General features: G+C 36.2%; 1 protein-coding gene across 1 annotated transcript; it reads left to right on the top strand.

Annotated features, from left to right (window-relative positions):
• Positions 1-10,450: 10,450 nt before the first annotated feature.
• Positions 10,451-20,407, top strand: LOC128236878 (uncharacterized). The gene is made up of 4 exons (XM_052952007.1): positions 10,451-10,514; positions 11,498-11,683; positions 14,045-14,138; positions 19,865-20,407. The coding sequence occupies exons 1-4, from the start codon at positions 10,466-10,468 to the stop codon at positions 20,085-20,087; spliced, it is 552 nt and encodes a 183-aa protein (XP_052807967.1). The 5' UTR covers positions 10,451-10,465; the 3' UTR covers positions 20,088-20,407.
• The last annotated feature ends 258 nt before the right edge of the window (positions 20,408-20,665 follow it).

Below are 20,665 nucleotides of genomic sequence, written 5' to 3'. Positions count from 1 at the left end.
AACACGGTGTTGACATGATAATCAATCGTCCTCCAGGGCATCTGGGAAACCAGCTAGTGATATAAATAGGCATGTATTTATTGAGTCTTAGTTGCCTTTTAAATTTAATGCGCTAGGTCAACAGTCAATTAAGGAGAGCATATGATGTTTATAAGTCTGTCAATATCACGAGTTAAATGTTTAGTAAAGCATATTATACACTGATAATTATTACTCGCTTCATATTTATGTAATTTATAATGACGTGCTCGTAATTTTATCTTTCTTTATATTTGGGATCCCCCGACTTGTTTACGTGTATCGTATTTGTAAATAGCTTGAAGTAAACGACTTATCGGTCAGGTTATAAATAATAACGATTGATTTCATTCTATGAAAGAAATTAATATATCCATAAATTATACCCACTCTATTTTGCGTTTTTTTGGACGACTTTCTTTCATGTTTACGGGTTTTTAGTTCTAAACGCACTCCCGTTTTGGATATTTCATATAGTTTGTCAGTGTGACGAAGGGATATTCTTGTAATTATTTACGTTGTTAAATTCGTTGAATAATTAATTTCCAATATCTTTCAACAATGTCACTGTTATTTGAAATATAGGTAAAATAATCCGATGCTGAAATTCTTAAAGGCATAGTTTAAGCCTTCTAAGCCGCCCCCCCCCCCAAAAAAAAACAAAAAAAAAAAAACAAAAAACAAACAAACAAACACACACACACACACACACACACAAAAAAAAAAAACCAACGTGTATTTGTACACAACCTCTGTTACTTTATCTTAATCTAATTGCCTAATTGTCTTCTGATCGGAGTATCCTGCTGTGAAGTTAGGGATGTTTTGTGATAGAAATGGACCCAAAATGGCCCTGAGCCAATAAATGAATACACAGGAAATTGGCCCCTACTGTGACACCAGTGCAATTAGCAGGAGATGCACAGCAGGGGATAATCATGCCAAACATTCCTTAAAATAGGCCTTTAAAAATAAAAATAGAAAGCGTTTAAGATTCATTAAAATAAAAAGAACATGTTATACCGTCAATTTGTTTATGATGTTTAATATAGTTATCTATGTAAAAAAATATCCACATATCAATTAAAACAAATGCCAATCTTTTTTTAACAGAATAAATACAGGTTGTGAAAAAGGATAAGCCAAATAGGCTCATTTTCAAGCGAATAATATTCAGTGGAACAGCATGTATCTTTGGCGTCGCGAGTTCCGGCGGTTATGTGCCGGGCGGTCGTTATTTCCGCCGCGCAAGCGCATATATTCCCTATACTCGTTAGTCACATGACGGAATCCTTCGTCGGGTACCAGCAATTGGGGGTTCAGCGGAAGTCGGATCTGAAAAGAAAATATCTAATCAGTTAAACCAATTCTTACTTTTAATTTATATCATGATATTGGCATTTAATTCATAAATATGGGACAATTGCTCTCAATTCACTTTTCTATTCGACAATGGAAAACTTATTATCATCTCCAATGGATTTTTTTTTAATTTTTAAAATGTTCTGAATTCTTATGATTCTGTTTCTGTTGCTATTCGATAAGATGCCAAGTTAGTAGATTTGTCAATTTAAATGTTGGATAGTAGAGCTCTTTCAACAAGGCATGTCGGGAAAATACTTGCATGTAGCTTTGAGCGTCATTCATTTTTTATGAACGTCCGATCCGACCATTAGACAGTTTTATGTAACTCGTTTGACCAAATATAAATCAAGAATTCAACATTGCTTCCCCTTACAGATGGGTAACATATATTCCAATAAATGAACAGCCCTTTACCGTACGTAGATCAACCTAATGGCATCAAAACAAACTTACAGGTTGGTTCGATCCTCTGTGAAACTCTAGAATGTTACGCCAGCCAGGGGCAAGACACCTTTCAACGCCACCCCTAATAACTACAGGACTTCCTGGGCCATTAGGTGAATATGGAGAAAATACCCCATCCGGTCCGAAGCCCAAGGTTCGAAGACGTGGGGAAATCCATCTGTAATTGAACTCATGGCGCGTCAGTCCGCCAAATGGTCCGTCGGGGAAGCCACGCTGATTTTCAATGGCGATGGGGTTATTTTCTATGTCGTTTGCCGGATAAACGGCGTTTATCGCTCCCTGTTGACGATAATTTTCCTGTGGTGGATCCTCTCTCGCGCGCCTTGGCTCTACTTCTGGAAGAGGGAAAATTTGAGGCTCGTATCTTGCGCGCATTGGCTCTACTTCCGGTAAAAGAACATTTAGGCGCTCATTTCCCCATGATTGTATTCGTGGTCGCATCGGCGCTGGTGCATCTTGGAGATCATTTTCCTCTTCATCCTCAGAATCACTATCATCGTCATCGATCGGAAGTCGTAACGTTTGCTGTGGACGCTCACGACGTGTTTGGCGTTGGTTCACGCCGTAAGGTAGTTCTTGCAAGGCTACCGTTGGAATTATGCGGCGTGGTCTTGGTCTCGGACTCGGCTCCCGACGGAACTGCGGCGCCTCAATGGCAAGTTGCTGCTGCTCTTCGAGGATGTTTTCAACCATGCGGACAATGCCAGGCATCTGGCCGACGACAGCATGGTGATGGTTCCACGGACCAATAACATCCACTCCATCTCCAGTGATTTGCGCGGAGCGAGTGTATGGACCCATTGCCATCAGCTCGGCATAGATGTCTTTTCTGAAATATCAATATATATATGCATTAAAACGCTTAAGGAAGCACACCCCTAAAAATTCCACTTGAAACTCTTCAATTTTAATGCTGTTTTGCAATTAAAATGTTTTGATTATTTCAAGATAAAGGTTCGAATCGATCAAGATTAATTAGCTTTTTGTTTCAAGTAAAAATGATACTTTTCTACAGCAGTGATTTGATGGGAATGAACTCCTGCTTTGGTGGCATTTAACCTAAAACATTATTTTTTTCTTCAGATTTATCAAAGGGGTCACTCCAACCAACTATAATTATATCTAGCATAAAATAACTATGAATTACTGCAGTTTAACAATGTCAGAAAATCTCGAAATGCATAAATAGAGGAATTTGATCCAAAATCCTCGATTTACATCGAAATTTATGGGTTTTTTAAAAAAACAAAACAAAAAAAACATTGAATCTTTTGGCATAATGTTCCAGAAAGGTTAGTGTTAATTATTAAAAAAGAACTGGTTATGAGCATTTCTAGAACTTTTGTTCCTAAAAAAATAATGCCAAGTTTATTGGCTATCGACATTAATTGCCTTTATGTATTTATATACATTCTACTTTAGTTTATTTTGGCAGTTAATTCAACTCAGATTCAAAGGAGAAATGTACGGTGGCACAGAGGTGACATCCGCAAGACTTAATTTTCTAACTAAGTTGTGGCCACAATTTAAATTAAGTGTTGCGGATGTCACCTCTGTGCCACCGTAGAAATGACCCCTTGTCTGAATAGGATTTTTCATCGTATCCAGGAAGGCGAAAATACGTCATTTGGCGAGGCGAAAACACGATGGATGAAAACAGTCTTTTTTATGATGTAAATATATTTATATAGCATTATATCAAAGCTATTTATTAACATCTCTGAATAATACTGGCACCTAGTCACAGATGGAGTGCGTACCTTTTGTGTGTTAAAACACTCTTTCTCCGTCGATTTCTGGCATTTTCACGCTCTATATTGTATTCTAAAACAGTTGTCACCTGCCTCGTCCACGCCCGTAAAGGAACTCCGTCAACCAATGGCTCGTCGTCGTCATCTCCGTAACGCAATCGGTCGTTTCCGGTGATGATTCGTTTGTTTTCGTCAAACCGAATCTCGACGATTAAATTCCGCAGCTCATGGTTCGAGATATCGTAGCAGATATTTATCACTGGGTGTTCGTGTGCAAGCTTAACCACTGGTTCGCCGAAATCTAATTTGTCAACATTGACAAAGGTATAATTTTCATGCAGCAGACCTTCTATCCAAAGAGCCAGGCAATATGTTTCATTCCTGGTCAGAGGTCTCGAAACGAGTGGCCGTTTCTTTTCTCGAATTCCCCAACAGCATATCAAATAGTTATGCGCAATTTTTGCAAATTTTGAAAGCTTTGTAGTGGTCATCTGGGGGACATACCGGGGACGGTAATCAGTCCAAGGTTTAGTGGGAATGGTAAGGGTCTTCCCAGAAATGTCGGGCGTGGTGCGTATTTCTTCTTTCGAGTCCGTATCCCATAACGTGTAGCTTCCCTTTGAACGACGTCTGCGCTTGTCCGTCTGTTCCCTTACATGACCTTGAACTGGAGGGTCGTTTAAAATAGTCCGGGTCAAGGTCAGCTTTTCCAGTTCCTTTCGATCGACCATGGTGGACTTCTTCTTTACGTACTTGTACAACTAAAATAATGCATTTATTAGTTTTGGTTATGAGCAGACGAATACAACCCCAAGGGCCTAGAGAAACATTTGGTTCGGGTAACTACGAAATAGGGGCCGACCGTACCGTTTTTATTGTCAGTTGTTAAAAAATCTAAAAAAAAAAACACTACCTACCCTACCTATTTTTCAAAAGAATGTAACCCTAACCAAACCGTTATTTATTGGCCTAAGGACAGTTCAGCGATGGAAATCCTAATATTTATTGATAAATAATTAATATCAGAAACGGATCCAGTCTTTGGATTTAGAGGGGGAAAAACTGTGGGCGTAACTTTTGATGTTGGCCTTCTCCCCAGGCAACCAAAAAATGTAGACTCTAAATCTGGGGTTGAGGGACCTCTGCCATCGCGTCTAAGCTGTACTTAAATAATTAAGCTATGAACATAAAGGACCAAAATAAAATTGCTTTTGCCAAACGTGTTATTGTAGGAAATGCCGGCATGTGCATAATACAATTATGTATTTGCTGTATAAGCATTCATTTATACATTATCATATTGTACAAGGTGTATGTAGTGGAACTTGTTTTAAAGATCGGCTATTAATGCTCAGCTACGACTCGAATCGCCTACGAAAAACCATAAAATATATTTTTAGAAAAGTCTCTCCTTTTTACAGGCAAACGGGATCAAGTCACGATGTCGGACCTCATCTGCTGAGTAAGTAAACAATACTCAAGTGCATAAAATAAACAATTTAAATCTGCACGGAATTCTCGTGCAAGTATAGTCAATATAAACGTGTACCGAATAAGACAACCTTTTATGTGGTATTCTACGAAACGCTCGTACATTGGCTTATTTCAGTCTCATATACTTAAACGGTGCATTAGCAGACGGATCCAGGATTCGAAGTTAGAGGGGGAAGTAACTTAGGGGCGTGCCCTTTTGACTTGCGCCCCTCCCTCAGTAACAAAATTTACTCGGTTTAAAGTGTTGGAGGGGGGGGGGGGGGTTAGGGGTCCAATTTAACTGACAATTTCTAGTCCGAAAAGGTGCATTTTGGGCGTATATACTACTATTCTTCTCCTATATTGAAATAATAAGTAAACTTTGACGCCAGGCGCGTGCCCCCCCCCCCCCCCCAATTGATTAAAACTGTGTATTTGTTTTATTCCATATTGATGTGGAAACAGGGGTGTGTGTGAGTGTTCGTGTGCTTGCGTGCTTGCGTGTGTGCGTGCCTGAGTGCGTGCGTGCGTGCGTGCGTGCCTGTGTGTGTGTTTGAGATGTAGGGTGTATTAATGTGAGTTTTAGTTGATATCTGGTGTTGTAAAGTCGTGTCCCTCAAGCAGTCTCTTTTGCATGCTGTATGGTGTACGATAGTAGACGTGTGAATAATACAAATGTTTATGCATTACTCACTGAAAGCCACACATTCGTTTTGATAAAGTTGCCATTAAATGGGTGTTTATTCAACTGCAAATGTTACATTAACTACCGTATGAGTAATAAGTAGGCGGAGCTGAAACGTGCTATAAGTAGCGCGAGGATACATTACAACACGCTTTGCTTCAATGCACGCTAGTTATTGAATGTTTTCCTTTTAATTACAACATGGGTTTGCTTAAACGCATGCTACTTACTAAAAGTTGTCGAGACAATATGGTTCAAAGCAGCTACTTTTCTCACTTCTCTCGCGTTTGAAATTACTGAAGCGCTCGTGTCAAATTTCAATAACTCGTTTTGTGGGTGCAATATATATTACTTAGACTATGAAGCTCATGGTAAGGAAGAAATAAACCACTGTTAACCCCATCTTATACCTTTTAGGTTGAGAGTCCTGTTTATTTTAACTTTAGAGTTGTTATTAAATTATGCATTCTATGTTTAATTCTAATTTTCGAATGTCAAATGTTCTTGGCATTGAATTGACTGAGTGAGATGAAACAATTTTCAAAAAGAATACAGTCGAACCCTGTTGGCTCGAACACCCAGGGACCTCGAGCCATGGAAAATTCGAGCCAAACGAGAAGGCTTACATTCAGTATAAAGAAATCGGTCCTTTACATCCAGTTCAAGACAACGAGGATATCGAGCCAACCAAGTTCGAGCCAACGGAGTTCGACTGTTGTTATAAGTTTGCTTTACAAAAGAGTGTTGTTGTTTTGTGTCATTTAGCACGTGAAACAAGTGTTTAAATACATGCGAACGTCCATGGACTTTTCCCTGCACATCTCAATCAATTACTTTCTTGCTTCATTATTTATACATTTTTTGACTTATGCTACTGTTTTTTGATACCTTCATGAGTAGTCAGGTGCATCTTTGGAGATGTTTATTGCGTGTATATTGACGATCATTGGTCGAAGGTAAAGAGAAAATAGTGTAGCAAGGGCGATTGGTTATAATAATAAACTCGGCAATAAGGTTATTTCCTTAATTACTTGGTTCGCAGACTGTTTGTTCAAAGGTGTTCAGACTTTTATTAATTCAGTGAGTGCCGATTGATTAGAAACGGAATTTAAGGAGTCGGACCCACACGTAAGCAAGTTATGTTAAAGTTTGAGGCCTTGTGGTCCTATGTACTGTTTTCTATCATTTGATTATGCACCAGTCAATTGTAACCACGCCCCCCCCCCCAGGTCCGGGGTAAACCGGGGATAGCCGGGGAAATGGGCCGTGTTTTTACCGTCCTATTGGCCCCGCAGTGCCAGGTGAATGCGATGGTTTTGTCTTTGGTCCAAAACACCGGGGAATGGGCCTGACCTAGGGTCCCTGGGGTGCGGAGGCATTTGGCGGGGAGTTGATCAGCAAGTCGTCCCCGCAGGGTGGGGGTCTTACCCGGGCTTGGCTGCGCCAAAAGTCAAAGTCCCCGCTATTTCCCGGACCTTGGAGGCCGTGGTTACAATATACTTGTGCATTACTAAGGTGTAAAATGATATACCAGGCAGTACATCATTCATACGTGAAGTTACTGCAGTTTGTGTGTTTGCTTTTTATTTTAGCTAAAATCGGACCTGACAACTCTTACATTTTTTTCGAGGTGAAAGAATTTCATGTTTGTTGTGAAAATTTATATATTTCTGTTTTTTATGCCTAATAAACCCTTTCCAGTGATACCAGCATATTCTGTGGCCATTCAGCTTCAATTTTCACATATGTTGTGCCGTATAAGAGTAAAACACCAATTACTTGTTTTCAGACCAATAGTTGGTGTATCATTATTTATTAATAGACGCTTCATAAGAAAATAATTGTTTGTGTAAGGTTAGGTGTTCTTTATGCCTTTATCGGTTTGCTTTTATCTTTGCGCAAATAAACGAGACCAAGGGCAGTTATTCGTCATCTGGGCTTGTCTTTGCGTTTCTTGCATACCGAACGTGTGTTTCCAGTCATGTGACCGTCTTACACCCCCATGTAAGATGAGTCACGCGCAACGACGCGCCATTTCCTATGACTGTACGGCAGATTCAAGAAATACTGCCATCTCATTGGACGCTTATAATTTTATAGAGTCATGTGACACTGGCGGTTTTTCTTAAATCTGCGTTACTTAGTAATAAGTAATTTTGCTTATTCTATTATTTCCGAACCTCATTTTAGAAAATTCAAATACTGTTCCCCAATTAGACAAAATATCATATCAAACACTAAGCAGATGTACGTTCATGTATATGCCAAGCCTCTGCTTCGTCCTGTTGTTATAAAATGTCATGTTGTCCATCAAGTCCATTAAATAATTAGATTAGAAAGAGTTTCCGTATTTGAATCATTTTTTACACCGTCGTATAAAGTTCCATTTACCAATATTAAAAGAGTCTGGCGGGCCTTAGGTTATACTTCAAAGAAAGAAGAATTCTTTGAAACAGAATGAAAGTTTCGTTATCTCCATGTATAAACGTCAGGAGCATGTCTGAAACTCCCTTAGGAAGCCATGCAGATACATGCAATTCTTTGTCTATTTGTAATTAAATGTCATATGTTTTCTTTAAGATAATTAGTTTGGCATTTTTGTATCCGTCCCGCGACGATTTTTTTTTATAAAACGAAATCATAAGGCTAAAAACTGAACTGATCGCATATATGGAAGTATTGGTACACTCAAATTGTTTCTGATAGGAATTGTAGAACCGACAGTTCTAGAATCATCGAAAAGGGCACATATGGCTTTAAAAATGCGAAGAAAATCGCTAATAAATTTGAATCATGACATACAAACAAAACCATAGAAACTATGTTTTTTTTTGTGGACGACGTTAGACAAGTATACTAGAATTGATGCGCGGGCCAGGCTCGCTGGAGGGGGGTGGGGGTGAGGGGGGGGGGGCTCGGGGCATGTTCCTCTTGAAAAAAAATAATGCTATGCACTTAGATGCGTTTTTAGTGAGTTTTTGGAATACAAAATAGAAATCGTTAAAAAAGGCTTAAAGTAAACATTGGCTAATATGCTTACCTCAAGTATATATCCTTCAGTTTAAAATGCATTTTCGGAATATTAAAAAATATATTTTGAAAATAATGTGCCGGCCCGGCCCTGTAGTAGCTAAAACATTCTACTAATAGTATTTGCTTTGTTTTTCATTGCAATTTTACAAGGTATCAATACAAAAAGCTGCATGTTAAGGCATATGTTTTACTCTCGACAACGATACCCAGACATTTAACTATTGATGTATTCATTTTAGAACAAAATGAGTTCAGTGACTCTGGCCTTGAAAACTCTGAGGCTAGACCTCCTCCCTCCCCCTAAAATCGCCTAAATTTACTTTTTAATTCAGTATATAGGAGAAAAAGAGTAAAGACATACGCCCAAAATGCACCATTTCGGACTAGAAGTTGTTAAAAATTTCTAGGGGAGTACCCCGAAACCCCCCTGACAACACTTTTAACCTAATTTATTTAGGTTCTGAGAGAGTGACACAAGTCAAAAAGGTACGCCCCTAAGTTTCGCCCCCTCTAACATCAATACCTGGATAAGCCCCTGTTAAAATATGTCTTATACAAATAGTTCGCGCAACAGTTGGCATGATAAATATATGCATAAATAAATCACAATGCACTATTTAGTCTAAAATCAGCGAAATGTTTCATGAGGCCTAAAAAAAAATGTTTGTTTCAGGTAACCCGACCCTACCTATAAAAATGCGCCGACCCTCATTTTTTTCCGTTTCTGAGCAAAAAAATATTCGTTAGCGAATAGGTTACGAAGGGCGGATAAATGCGAATTGGACGATCAGAATTATTGTTTATATGATAAAACAAAGTCAGGCAATGACAGTAATGAAGGAAAGACTGCCATGTACAAGGAAACACTCTGAACTTACGACAGATTTTGAAGAAAAACAAAACAAACATAAAACAAAATCCCTACCTACCCTACCTAAAATTTTTGGGAAAATTACCCTTAACAAACAATTTTAAATTTTTTTGGCCCGAGGAAGGTCACCGAAATCGCCCACCATTTAATGTCAATTTCTGGATTCAAGAAAGTAAAAATTGTTGTTTTTTTTCTGTTTGCACTTATTATCTTGAACTTATATCTATATGTTTATTGTCATATTTGAAATCGTCGATTAAGTCGTGGCAGTGTTACACTGTGGCTTTGAAATTCTTCTGAAAGTCTGCTAATCCACTATAAGCTGCATTATTGGATATTCACTAACACTCGCGCATTATAGAGAGAATAATTCTTTAGAGAATATAAACATTGCCATATTGGAAATAGGAATTATTGTGAAAATAAATATGTGTGACTTTTTAGTTTAAATTTTAAAAGAAATAAAATTTCGAAGAAAATCATAAATTTGTAATATGGTTGATCGGTGCGTTGTGTTTCGTATAAATAAGTGTTTCAAAAAAATAATAATATAAGAACACAGAAACATTGCAACAAGGAATACAAGCAGAAATTGAAGATACTTTTGTGCCTAATTATGTGAAAAAATGATTGGATTTAATCAGATTTAAAGCCATCATTATTTGATTTTAGAAGCATTAAATTTCATCAAATCAATTTCGTAATTTCATTTCAAAACAATACATTATATCGTAGAATTATTAATATTATTATTATAATACTGCCAATAAGAAGATAAATAAAACCATGGATAGCAGTATATACATGTTTTGTGGACTGTTTTGGCTGGTTAATACCATGACAGAAGTTATAGGTAAGTGTTTAAAGGTTTCATAATCTACAAGAAAGTCAATTCTTGTATTGAAATTTTTTTTAGCGGATTTAGGAGATTTAAACTCGTTAAAGTTAACTTTAAATGCCAATTTCGGAGAAAAATATGACTAAATACGCTTAAAATTTTGTACACAAATCCCCATGCCAACACTTTAACCCATTTAATTTTCGTTTCTGGGGAGGGAGGGGCTGAATGTCAAAATTATGTGCCCCTAAGTTACGCCCCCTCTCACGTCAATCCCTGGATCCGCCCCTACAACATTCCATTAATTAATAAAGTATTAAAGTAACTGTAGTCATACCTGTATTGTTGCTGATATCTCACAGTATTAAATAATTTAAAACAGTTTCTGACAATTATGCTACTTAATGCATTATGCTACTTAGCCCGTGACGTTGCCACGCCAACGACGTTATGTACGTCGTATTATGGCGTCATAGTGTTTACAGGTTTTAATGTAGTCAAAACGCATATTCAATTAATGCCTATATCAGTATATGTAGCGTAAGATAAGTTTTTTTTCTCTAAAACTACTTTGAACTCGATCACATTAATCTAAAAGAAGACCATGCACTATTTAATTTAATGGAAGCGTATGGTTGTTCAATATTTGCCTATATTACTTTATTAGTAAAAATAGTGGGACGTTATTTTTTTTTTCTTCCATTGGTTCACTTTTAATTTTACTTTATCACATTCATCTAAGGAAAGAAATGGCGTATTAATGAACGCGTACGGTGGAAACTGTTTAACAGTGAATCTATCTGTACTTAATAATATCACTGTCTTACATTTTGTTTTTGAATAATATCATGTTTTTTTGTATGATTATTAGCGAAGTGTTTTAATTTAAATTATTCCAGTCCTGACATATTCCATCGCAGTATCACGATTAATACCAGCATGCTATGCCACTACATGATTTGAAGGTAACGTAGAACCCGCTTGTGGTCACTTTCCAGGTGCCTGCTCCAGACCAGTAATCAACCCAAACTCATACAGTCTCACCGATGACAAGGCGAGTTACGCCGTGAACGAAACTTACGAGATATTCTGTACGCCCGGTTATGATCCGAGCGGCACGGGAAAACTGATCTGTGGGGACGGAAACAGCTGGTCGGATGAAGCACCCACGTGCAAATCAACAAGTGAGAAATCATTGTTTTTATACATCTTATGTCTAAAAGACAACAAACGGTGTTTTGTAATTCTCAAACCTTAAGCACTTTGTCCCCTAGAAATTGAATTGTACTTGAAAGCTTCTAGACTCGTCTCATCCTCCTCCTCCTCCTCCTCCTCCTCCTCCTCCTCCTCCTCATCATCATCATCATCATCATCACCACATCACCACATCACCACATCACCACATCATCATCATCATCATCATCATCATCATCATCATCATCATCATTAAGTGCTTTTGTGACATTGGTGTATGAAGTCTTTGCCGACGAATAGATGGACATACTGTAAAATTTCAGTTTTACCCGCCGTATAATGGTTTTGAAGAAAATCCAAAGCTTTGGTTAAACGTTTCGCATCAAGTGCGCCGACAATCACAAGTTGTCTGTACTTACTCGGACTGTAGTTCCGCATTTAGGACGTCGGCGAACTAAATGCAGAGGATTGTAACGCCTATAGTTTATGGCGATCTATATGCGACGATACGTGCCGAATACGTCGGACATAAGCTTTCATTCTGCTCATATCCGCTTATTCGGCGTTTTTATGCTGAAGATTAACTTTTGTTCAGACGAATAAAACACCCAACCAAGAGCAGATCGCATTATTGCCATAAAACGAGTAGACGTAAAAAGAATGGCGCCAAACGAAATACCATGAACATAATTACAACTGTTCATTTTTGCGAACAGTTGATAATTAAAAATCAACCGGTTTTGGCACGGCCAGTCATGTGGTTTCTCTCGGAAGCGGGCTAATGAGTTCCAGGTTATACGTATAAGTGCAGACATGCAAAATTAAGGCACAGGGGTCGAGCAGTCTCAAGTATAAGGTCAAACTGAAGCTGAGAGCAGCACCTGTGTTAAACTAGAAATTCGTCTTTATTCCATTCATTTTACAAAATAAATGTCACTTTCAAACAGTTATTACATTCAGCAAATGTCGCCATAAATACCTAACTAGAAGGAAAGTTACAATGAAATTAAGATTTGCAGTTTTTGTCACTTGAGTCTGAACCCAGACTTAAGACTGTTTCCAATCATAGTCCCAAAACAGACTCGGAAAGTTTGTTATTATTGTTATTGTTTTTTAATTCGAAAATTTACATCTTAGTCTTTTTAAAAACTCTGTGTCAATAATAGATAAATGTTTAATGGTTGCATACAACAGTTTTCGTATCCAAAAGAAGGAAAGTTACGATTAAATGAAGATTTGCAGTTTTTAATCTCAAGTGCGAACAGCAAACTGTCTGTAAACTAGTCAACCAGAGTCCAGATCAATTCAAAGCGGCTTTTCAATTATTCAACCGTTATACAATTATTATGTAGTTCTAAGAACTCCTACTTTATTCATAGCATCACCACCACGTCCTAGATATGATGACAAATACCAACTACTGTCTTCCTTTGATAACAAAATTGTGTTCGATATCAAAAGCACAATTCTCCTGCCACATTCGGAACTCCTCGGTCATTTTCCATCGAAAACAACCTCAGATGTATGCCGGTACATCAGTAGAAGTAGTTCGTAATTTTTTTAATAATAGTGTTAATCAATTGACCATGTGTTTTACCATGTTTTTGTATATCTAAGATTATGTTTATTGCCAGTGAAGTGTATTATTGCATAACATTCCCAAAAGTCATTAAGTTTAACGACAGACGAGTACCGAATGTTCCCCGCCATTGACAGTTATACTGTAGTCAATATATATGTTCAGAATTCGGCCGGCAAATTAGCTAGTTCTCTGTCATCTCCATATATTTACTCTATGTCAAAGATGCACTCATACTCCCTAATTAGATGAACCACAACTATTACAACAGTTTTAATTTAGTTAAAATGATGAATACAGTGAAAACAGTGGTTCTTATGAAAGATGCTGTGTTTAATTTGAAATAAAGGTGCAGAAAACACGGTATTTCTACCTATTAAGACTATATTAGACCACTGTAAATCTTTTAGCACTCACAAATCATTGAATATTTGTACGTTGTCAGCTATTAAATACACGGTTACAAAAGTATTATCAGTAATTTATTGTTTCCATAAATGCATATTGAATGATTGGTGAGTGCTAAAAGATTTACAGTGATCAACTATAGTCTTAATAGGTAGAAATACCGTGTTTTCTGCTCCTTTATTTTTTTATAAGGCCAAATAAAACGCTCATGATAAATTATATTCGGTAAAAGAATGTACTATTTTTTTTCCTAAACGTAGAATATTTTCAAATGATACCAAAATAATATGAGTTTACCAGGCATATGTAATTCACATATTTGAGGGTTGAAAATAATAAGATGTTTTTATATGTTATTCTTCAGAGGGGGCATATCCATGGTGGATGCTCTTGGTGGCAGTAACTGTGATCATTATTATGATAGCCTGCATCTTACCCCGCTTTCTCCAGTGTTTCTGGTAAGTCATCGTCTGATACTGATTACTTCTGATTAGTATTTATTCTTATAGCCTGCGTCCGGACTAGGTTTCAGCAGTGTTTCTCGTTAGTGATCGCCTAAGTTTTGATTATTTACTTTGATAGCCTTCATTCTATCCAAGTTTCTAAAGTTTTTCTGGTAGATCATCGCCTTATTTCTGATACAGATGATTTACTCTGATAGCCTTCATTCTATCCAAGTTTCTACAGTGTTTCTGGTAAGCCATCGCCTTATTTCTGATACAGATGATTAACTCTGATAGCCTTCATTCTATCCAAGTTTCTACAGTGTTTCTGATAGATCATCGCCTTGTTTCTGATACAGATGATTTACTCTGATAGCCTTCATTCTATCCAAGTTTCTACAGTGTTTCTGATAGATCATCGCCTTGTTTCTGATACAGATGATTTACTCTGATAACCTTCATTCTATCCAAGTTTCTACAGTGTTTCTGATAGATCATCGCCTTGTTTCTGATACAGATGATTTACTCTGATAGCCTTCATTCTATCCAAGTTTCTACAGTGTTTCTGATAGATCATCGCCTTGTTTCTGATACAGATGATTAACTCTGATAGCCTTCATTCTATCCAAGTTTCTACAGTGTTTCTGATAGATCATCGCCTTGTTTCTGATACAGATGATTTACTCTGATAACCTTCATTCTATCCAAGTTTCTACAGTGTTTCTGATAGGTCATCGCCTTGTTTCTGATACAGATGATTTACTCTGATAACCTTCATTCTATCCAAGTTTCTACAGTGTTTCTGATAGATCATCGCCTTGTTTCTGATACAGATGATTTACTCTGATAGCCTTCATTCTATCCAAGTTTCTAAAGTGTTTCTGATAGATCATCGCCTTGTTTCTGATACAGATGATTTACTCTGATAGCCTTCATTCTATCCAAGTTTCTACAGTGTTTCTGATAGATCATCGCCTTGTTTCTGATACGGATAATTTACTCTGATAGCCTTCATTCTATCCAAGTTTCTACAGTGTTTCTGATAGGTCATCGCCTTGTTTCTGATACAGATGATTTACTCTGATAGCCTTCATTCTATCCAAGTTTCTACAGTGTTTCTGATAGGTCATCGCCTTGTTTCTGATACAGATGATTAACTCTGATAGCCTTCATTCTATCCAAGTTTCTACAGTGTTTCTGATAGGTCATCGCCTTGTTTCTGATACAGATGATTTACTCTGATAGCCTTCATTCTATCCAAGTTTCTACAGTGTTTCTGGTAAGCCATCGCCTTATTTCTGATACAGATGATTTACTCTGATAGCCTTCATTCTATTCAAGTTTCAACAGTGTTTCTGGTAAGCCATCGCCTTGTTTCTGATACAGATGATCTACTCTGATAACCTTCATTCTGTCCAAGTTTTAACAGTGTTACTGATAGCTAGGTCATCGCCGAGTTAGTAGTATAGATGGTTAACTCTAGTAGACTTCATCCCCTTCCCCTGTAACATATGCAACAACAGTCCGCCAAAGCTAGAATATAACGCGGGAATAATCGATATCATTAAATGATCTTTACAGAAACCGTCAATGATTGGACCAAGATCAATTTCCGAAGAAAGAATCAAAACACCATATTGACCCGTTTATCTATAGACCGGAAACAGTTTAACATATTACTTAATAATAACGCTTGAAAATCACTTCAAAACGCCAGATTAACCTGTCTATGTTTAGACAACAGTATATCATATGATGTCATTATATCATGCGGTTTAATTTTATAACACATTTATTTATTTATTAGTTGTAAAATTATGCAGTTGATATTGACCGCAAAATCATTATTTTGTCAATATGACAGCATATATCACAGCTGATACGAATATAAGTATATACTCACATTGGTAGAGAAGGTGGCAATATATTTCGAAGATGAAGCACATGAGTTGGCGTTCTAAAAAGTATACGAAATTAAAAAATAAATAAATGAAAAAAAAATTAAAATCGAGCCTTCGTTTCCATCTTAGTAACCAATAATAACGGCCATTTAAGAAGATAGGAGAACGCGCAAACTGTGATGTCGAGCCCACGACCTCTTAGGCGAAAGGCGCACACGAAATCGCCTATACCCAATCTTACGCTGTCCACGTTTATGCATTATTTCTGATAAAACACAGGTTGTTTTTGCTGGAGTGGCAATATAGTTCAGGTAGTAGATGGTTGGACGTGCCAATGGTGGCTGCTACTATTCGACAGTGCTTCTGATTAGATATACTGCCACGAAAAGCGACATTTCTTGTTAGTGTGGAAAGACTTAAATAGAGCTGAGTCAAAGATATGAAAATGTTTATATGTTAGGACACATTTGATTATCAAGCCATACATCTGCTGCTGCAATAACAAAACAAATAAAGACCGCAAACTCATGACATGCAAATCTGCAAAACATCTAAATGCTTACTGGCAGTTTTGTCAAACAATTGATGAGGTAGTTTTTGTTAATTGAATCATTTGGTGGGACAACAGGTGCAACATACTTGTGTGTTATCTGTGAAAAGACATGAAAAGGATGTAGACATCACGGCGCTAAATGGTACAGATTTGCCATCACATTGGTGTCAATACTTTTGTGCAACGCAATACGCACAGCCTTTGTTACAATTAAACATTAGGGGAGAGGAGATATTTGTTTTTGTTGTTTGTTTTTTAACCCGCCGACCCGGGTTTTTTTTTGGCTTTATAGGAAAAAAGGATACATTTAGTGATTTTTTTCAACCGTTTTTGCCCGATAATGCTGAAAATTAAGCCGGTAACGATATTATTGTTCGATTGTCCGCATCAGGTATGCGCTTTATTTCTATAATCCAAGCGTCTGGGCGAAATGACCGAAAACATACAAAATATGGTTTGGCTTGGCATTAAGTTTTTAGCGACACATATCCCAAGGAAATTTATTAAAGGAAGTTGATCAGACTGATTGAAAATCATGTTGTCGGCAGAAATCGACACTTTACAATCATTTTAACGTGTAAGCGCATTTAAGTCATTCGATGACTTGACTTACACCGACTTTATTTTTGACTCTTAGTTATATAATTGTATTGATATAAAATCGGTCTCTGAACTTTTAAATAGATACAAAGTGTCAGCAAAAACTATTATGATATACTATGAGCACATATATTGTGTGACCTACAGTCGAATACAGCGGCTGTAGTTTTGGCCATTGCCTGTATATACATTTGATATTAAAAGATGCTAATGTGCACATACAATGCTAGTTGTTTTTGCAAATGGACCTTGTTTAACATCGTGTATTTGTTGTTATTCTAATAGTTGGTTTTAATTATCAGCTGACATATTTTAATAGCTATATTCTAAAATTCATCTTATTTTGTACAACTTATATGAATAGATGCTTTTCTATTTCCCTTTTTTTAAATGTTTGACAATAACTATATAACATCGTTGTTGTTTTATTTTTTATATTCAATTTACGGTATGTTCATAGATTGGAAAAACCATATTTTAATTAATTTTATAAAGCAAAGACATACTGTTATTATTTTTCAAGTCACTTTGAGGTACATTTTAAGATGCAATAATCATAATACGTATATTCACCTATGCATACACAAGTTTGTAATAACTAATGCATGACAATGGAAATACACATAAAATGAACAAACAATTAATACAATTACATTACTGTAAACTGTTTGCAAGAGTCAAATGTATGTAAACAAAACCTATTTTTAACATGGGAAATTAAATTAAATACTTTATATCAACAACAACAAAAAAAAAAGAGTGTTCTTTTCCCTCCTCCTGTGCACATTATTTTTTTTGAAAAACGAAAAACAACTTTGGCCTTATTGTTGCAAGAAGCCCAGACAACGTTGCTATACTCCATAAAAACTAAAATTTTGCATCGATATGTTAGAAATGTTAGAGAAATGCTGTCAATTTAATAGAAGCATGTTGACCAATTTAAAGCCGGTGGATATTGGTCTATTGTAAAACAAATGTTGTTGTTTGTTGTTGACTTAAATCAATTTAAAGCCATTGGAAATTGGTCTATTTTTTGTACAAAAAAAGTTGTTGTTTTTTGTTAACTATTGAATTTGCCATTGATGTTTCATTTCTCACAGGAAAGAACGTTTGGATTAAAACAGTGTATGTTTATGAGTCAGGTCACTAAATAATGCATTGTAAACTGCTAGTTGTAAATTGGTTATCTGTGTCTGTTTCTTGTAATTTGATTAAAGCCATCAAGTGTATAGAGTGACATCATCAATGTTTACCTATGTTTTGGCCTGTTCTGGTAAAACCATCCCTCAAGTGGAATCTTTCAGAAATTACAAAAAAAATCGGTGAATTTAGCGACACATTCTTAGATTTGAGCTGGTTAGTGCTTGACATGATTAAAATGGACATTCAGAGCTCCTCGGCCATTTTGATCGAAAACAATCTAGGATGTATGCACCGGCCCAAAGTTAAAGTAGTTCTTATCGTTTTTTAATTATATCATTAGTTAAATGTAGTGTTTAGCTTGCATTTATTGATCTAAGTTTAAATTGATTGCCAGTGAAGTATTTTATTGCAAACATAATTAAAATTCCCAAGAGTTAAGTCTCATTAAGTTTAACTGCTAAATTAAATTACTACGCGTTCTACTTGCAGCAGACTTAAACATACCGATTTCTAAGTGTGTAAACCGTCCATATACAACCGAGGAGTTCCGAATGAATTGTGTCTCGATGTGTACACTTAGAGTTTAAAGACCGCTCTATGATGCCACATATGACAAGTATCATTTATTTATTATCAATGTTTTATCATTTGTGTGTTGATTTATAGTAGATACATGCAGTCACAAATTACTCATTTAGTAGTAGTTTCTTTGCAAAAGTCCATTCAAATACATCTGCTATGAAAATAACAATAAAAAAGAACACGGGTTAAGAGCATTATGTATATGCCGTTAGATTCTCATACATGTTAGAGATCTGTAACTCTGTTCCTACCAACAAATGCATCGCTGACACTAGTTCAATATGCAAGAAATACTTCTAGGTCAAGCACAAGCAAATTATCCATTACAACTGCAATTGAGTAGGAATGTATAATAATAATAATAATAATAATAATAATAATAATAATAATAATAATAATAATAAATATATTTGACCTTCACCTGTAAAAAACGTATAGGACATTCGGACAGAAAAACTATCGCTGAAAAGCTCAGAATCAAATTATCATTGCTTCCTTGAAATTGCGATGTCAGTTCATGTATAATGTAGATTGTTGAATGATAAATGGAAAAAAGTCATAAATAATTCAACTATTTTGAGCTTGATAAAGATCTGTTTATCAGAACTGTTGATATTTATCTTGACGAAATTGGAATTGGGTTCGTCGGCCGATGACTATTCAACATTTCATTCAAACTAATTAGATAAAGCTTTTTATTCAACTTCAAGCTGATCCCAAAACACTTGTTTTTACCGGAGTGTCTGCTATTTTTTTTTCAATTATTTAAAGGATAAAAATACCCATTGATATAGATAGTAGGAAGAAAATATATTTTATTTCGAAAGATGTAAAATAATGTTAAGATTGTCCGTCTGTAGCGATTAGTATCGGATTTATACCAAGGTGGCGGTGATTTACGATAAAGAATTTAATGTACACATGTATTCTTGATTTTTTTTACTCCAATATTTTCATTTCAGTTCTAAATCAAAGAAATCGAAAAGCGACGTAGAAAAAGGAAACGAACGAAACAACAATGGTTATGACGATGAGGATTCGGATGATGACGATAACAGAGCGGATTCGCCTGTGCCAGACTTTTCCAAATCAAAGAAAATGACCAACTTGGAGTTTATGGCAAAGTTACACAAGGACGCTGATAGAAAGACTATGAAAAGAGCAACAAAAAATGCAGTATTTTAGTGAAAATGCGTTAGTCGCAAACTGTTGATTTTTATAGTGTTTTTTCCTTTGTCCATAATACTGGTAAAGTATGTTGAATGTATAGTATGGAATGTTCCAATTGTAACCATCTGAATATTGGAATATCAGTCATGTATTTGTAATGTTCATCGTTCCTGTTGATTTTGGCTCCAACATTCTCCATTTAGGTCAGCCTCTGACAATAGTCGGCATGTAAAATGGTATTTCCCGCCATGTCAAATTATGTCAATGCTGATAGAGTATGTTTGAAGATATCGTGTACTTTTGTATTTCTAATATCCTTTGGCACTTTCTATCTTCTCTTTAGTCTGCACATGTTTTGCATTATTGTTCATCTACATCGGCATCGTCATCGTCGTCGTATTTATATAGTAAGGCGATACTGCTAGTGCTTTAACATATGAATTTAGTGTTGCATATTTCAAGTCGAATGATTAAAAGTGAAGCAAGTTTTTCTTTCTCATGGTTTGTTTCGTTGTTGTCTAACAGTGTATCTAACTGGTGACACACAATATATTCAATTTTGAGTTTTGGGCAAAGTTACACATTTTTCTTAA

This window comes from Mya arenaria, chromosome 6 (genome assembly GCF_026914265.1).
Source record: "Mya arenaria isolate MELC-2E11 chromosome 6, ASM2691426v1".
Lineage (NCBI taxonomy): Eukaryota > Metazoa > Mollusca > Bivalvia > Myida > Myidae > Mya > Mya arenaria.
This window is presented reverse-complemented; position numbering and strand designations above follow the sequence as displayed.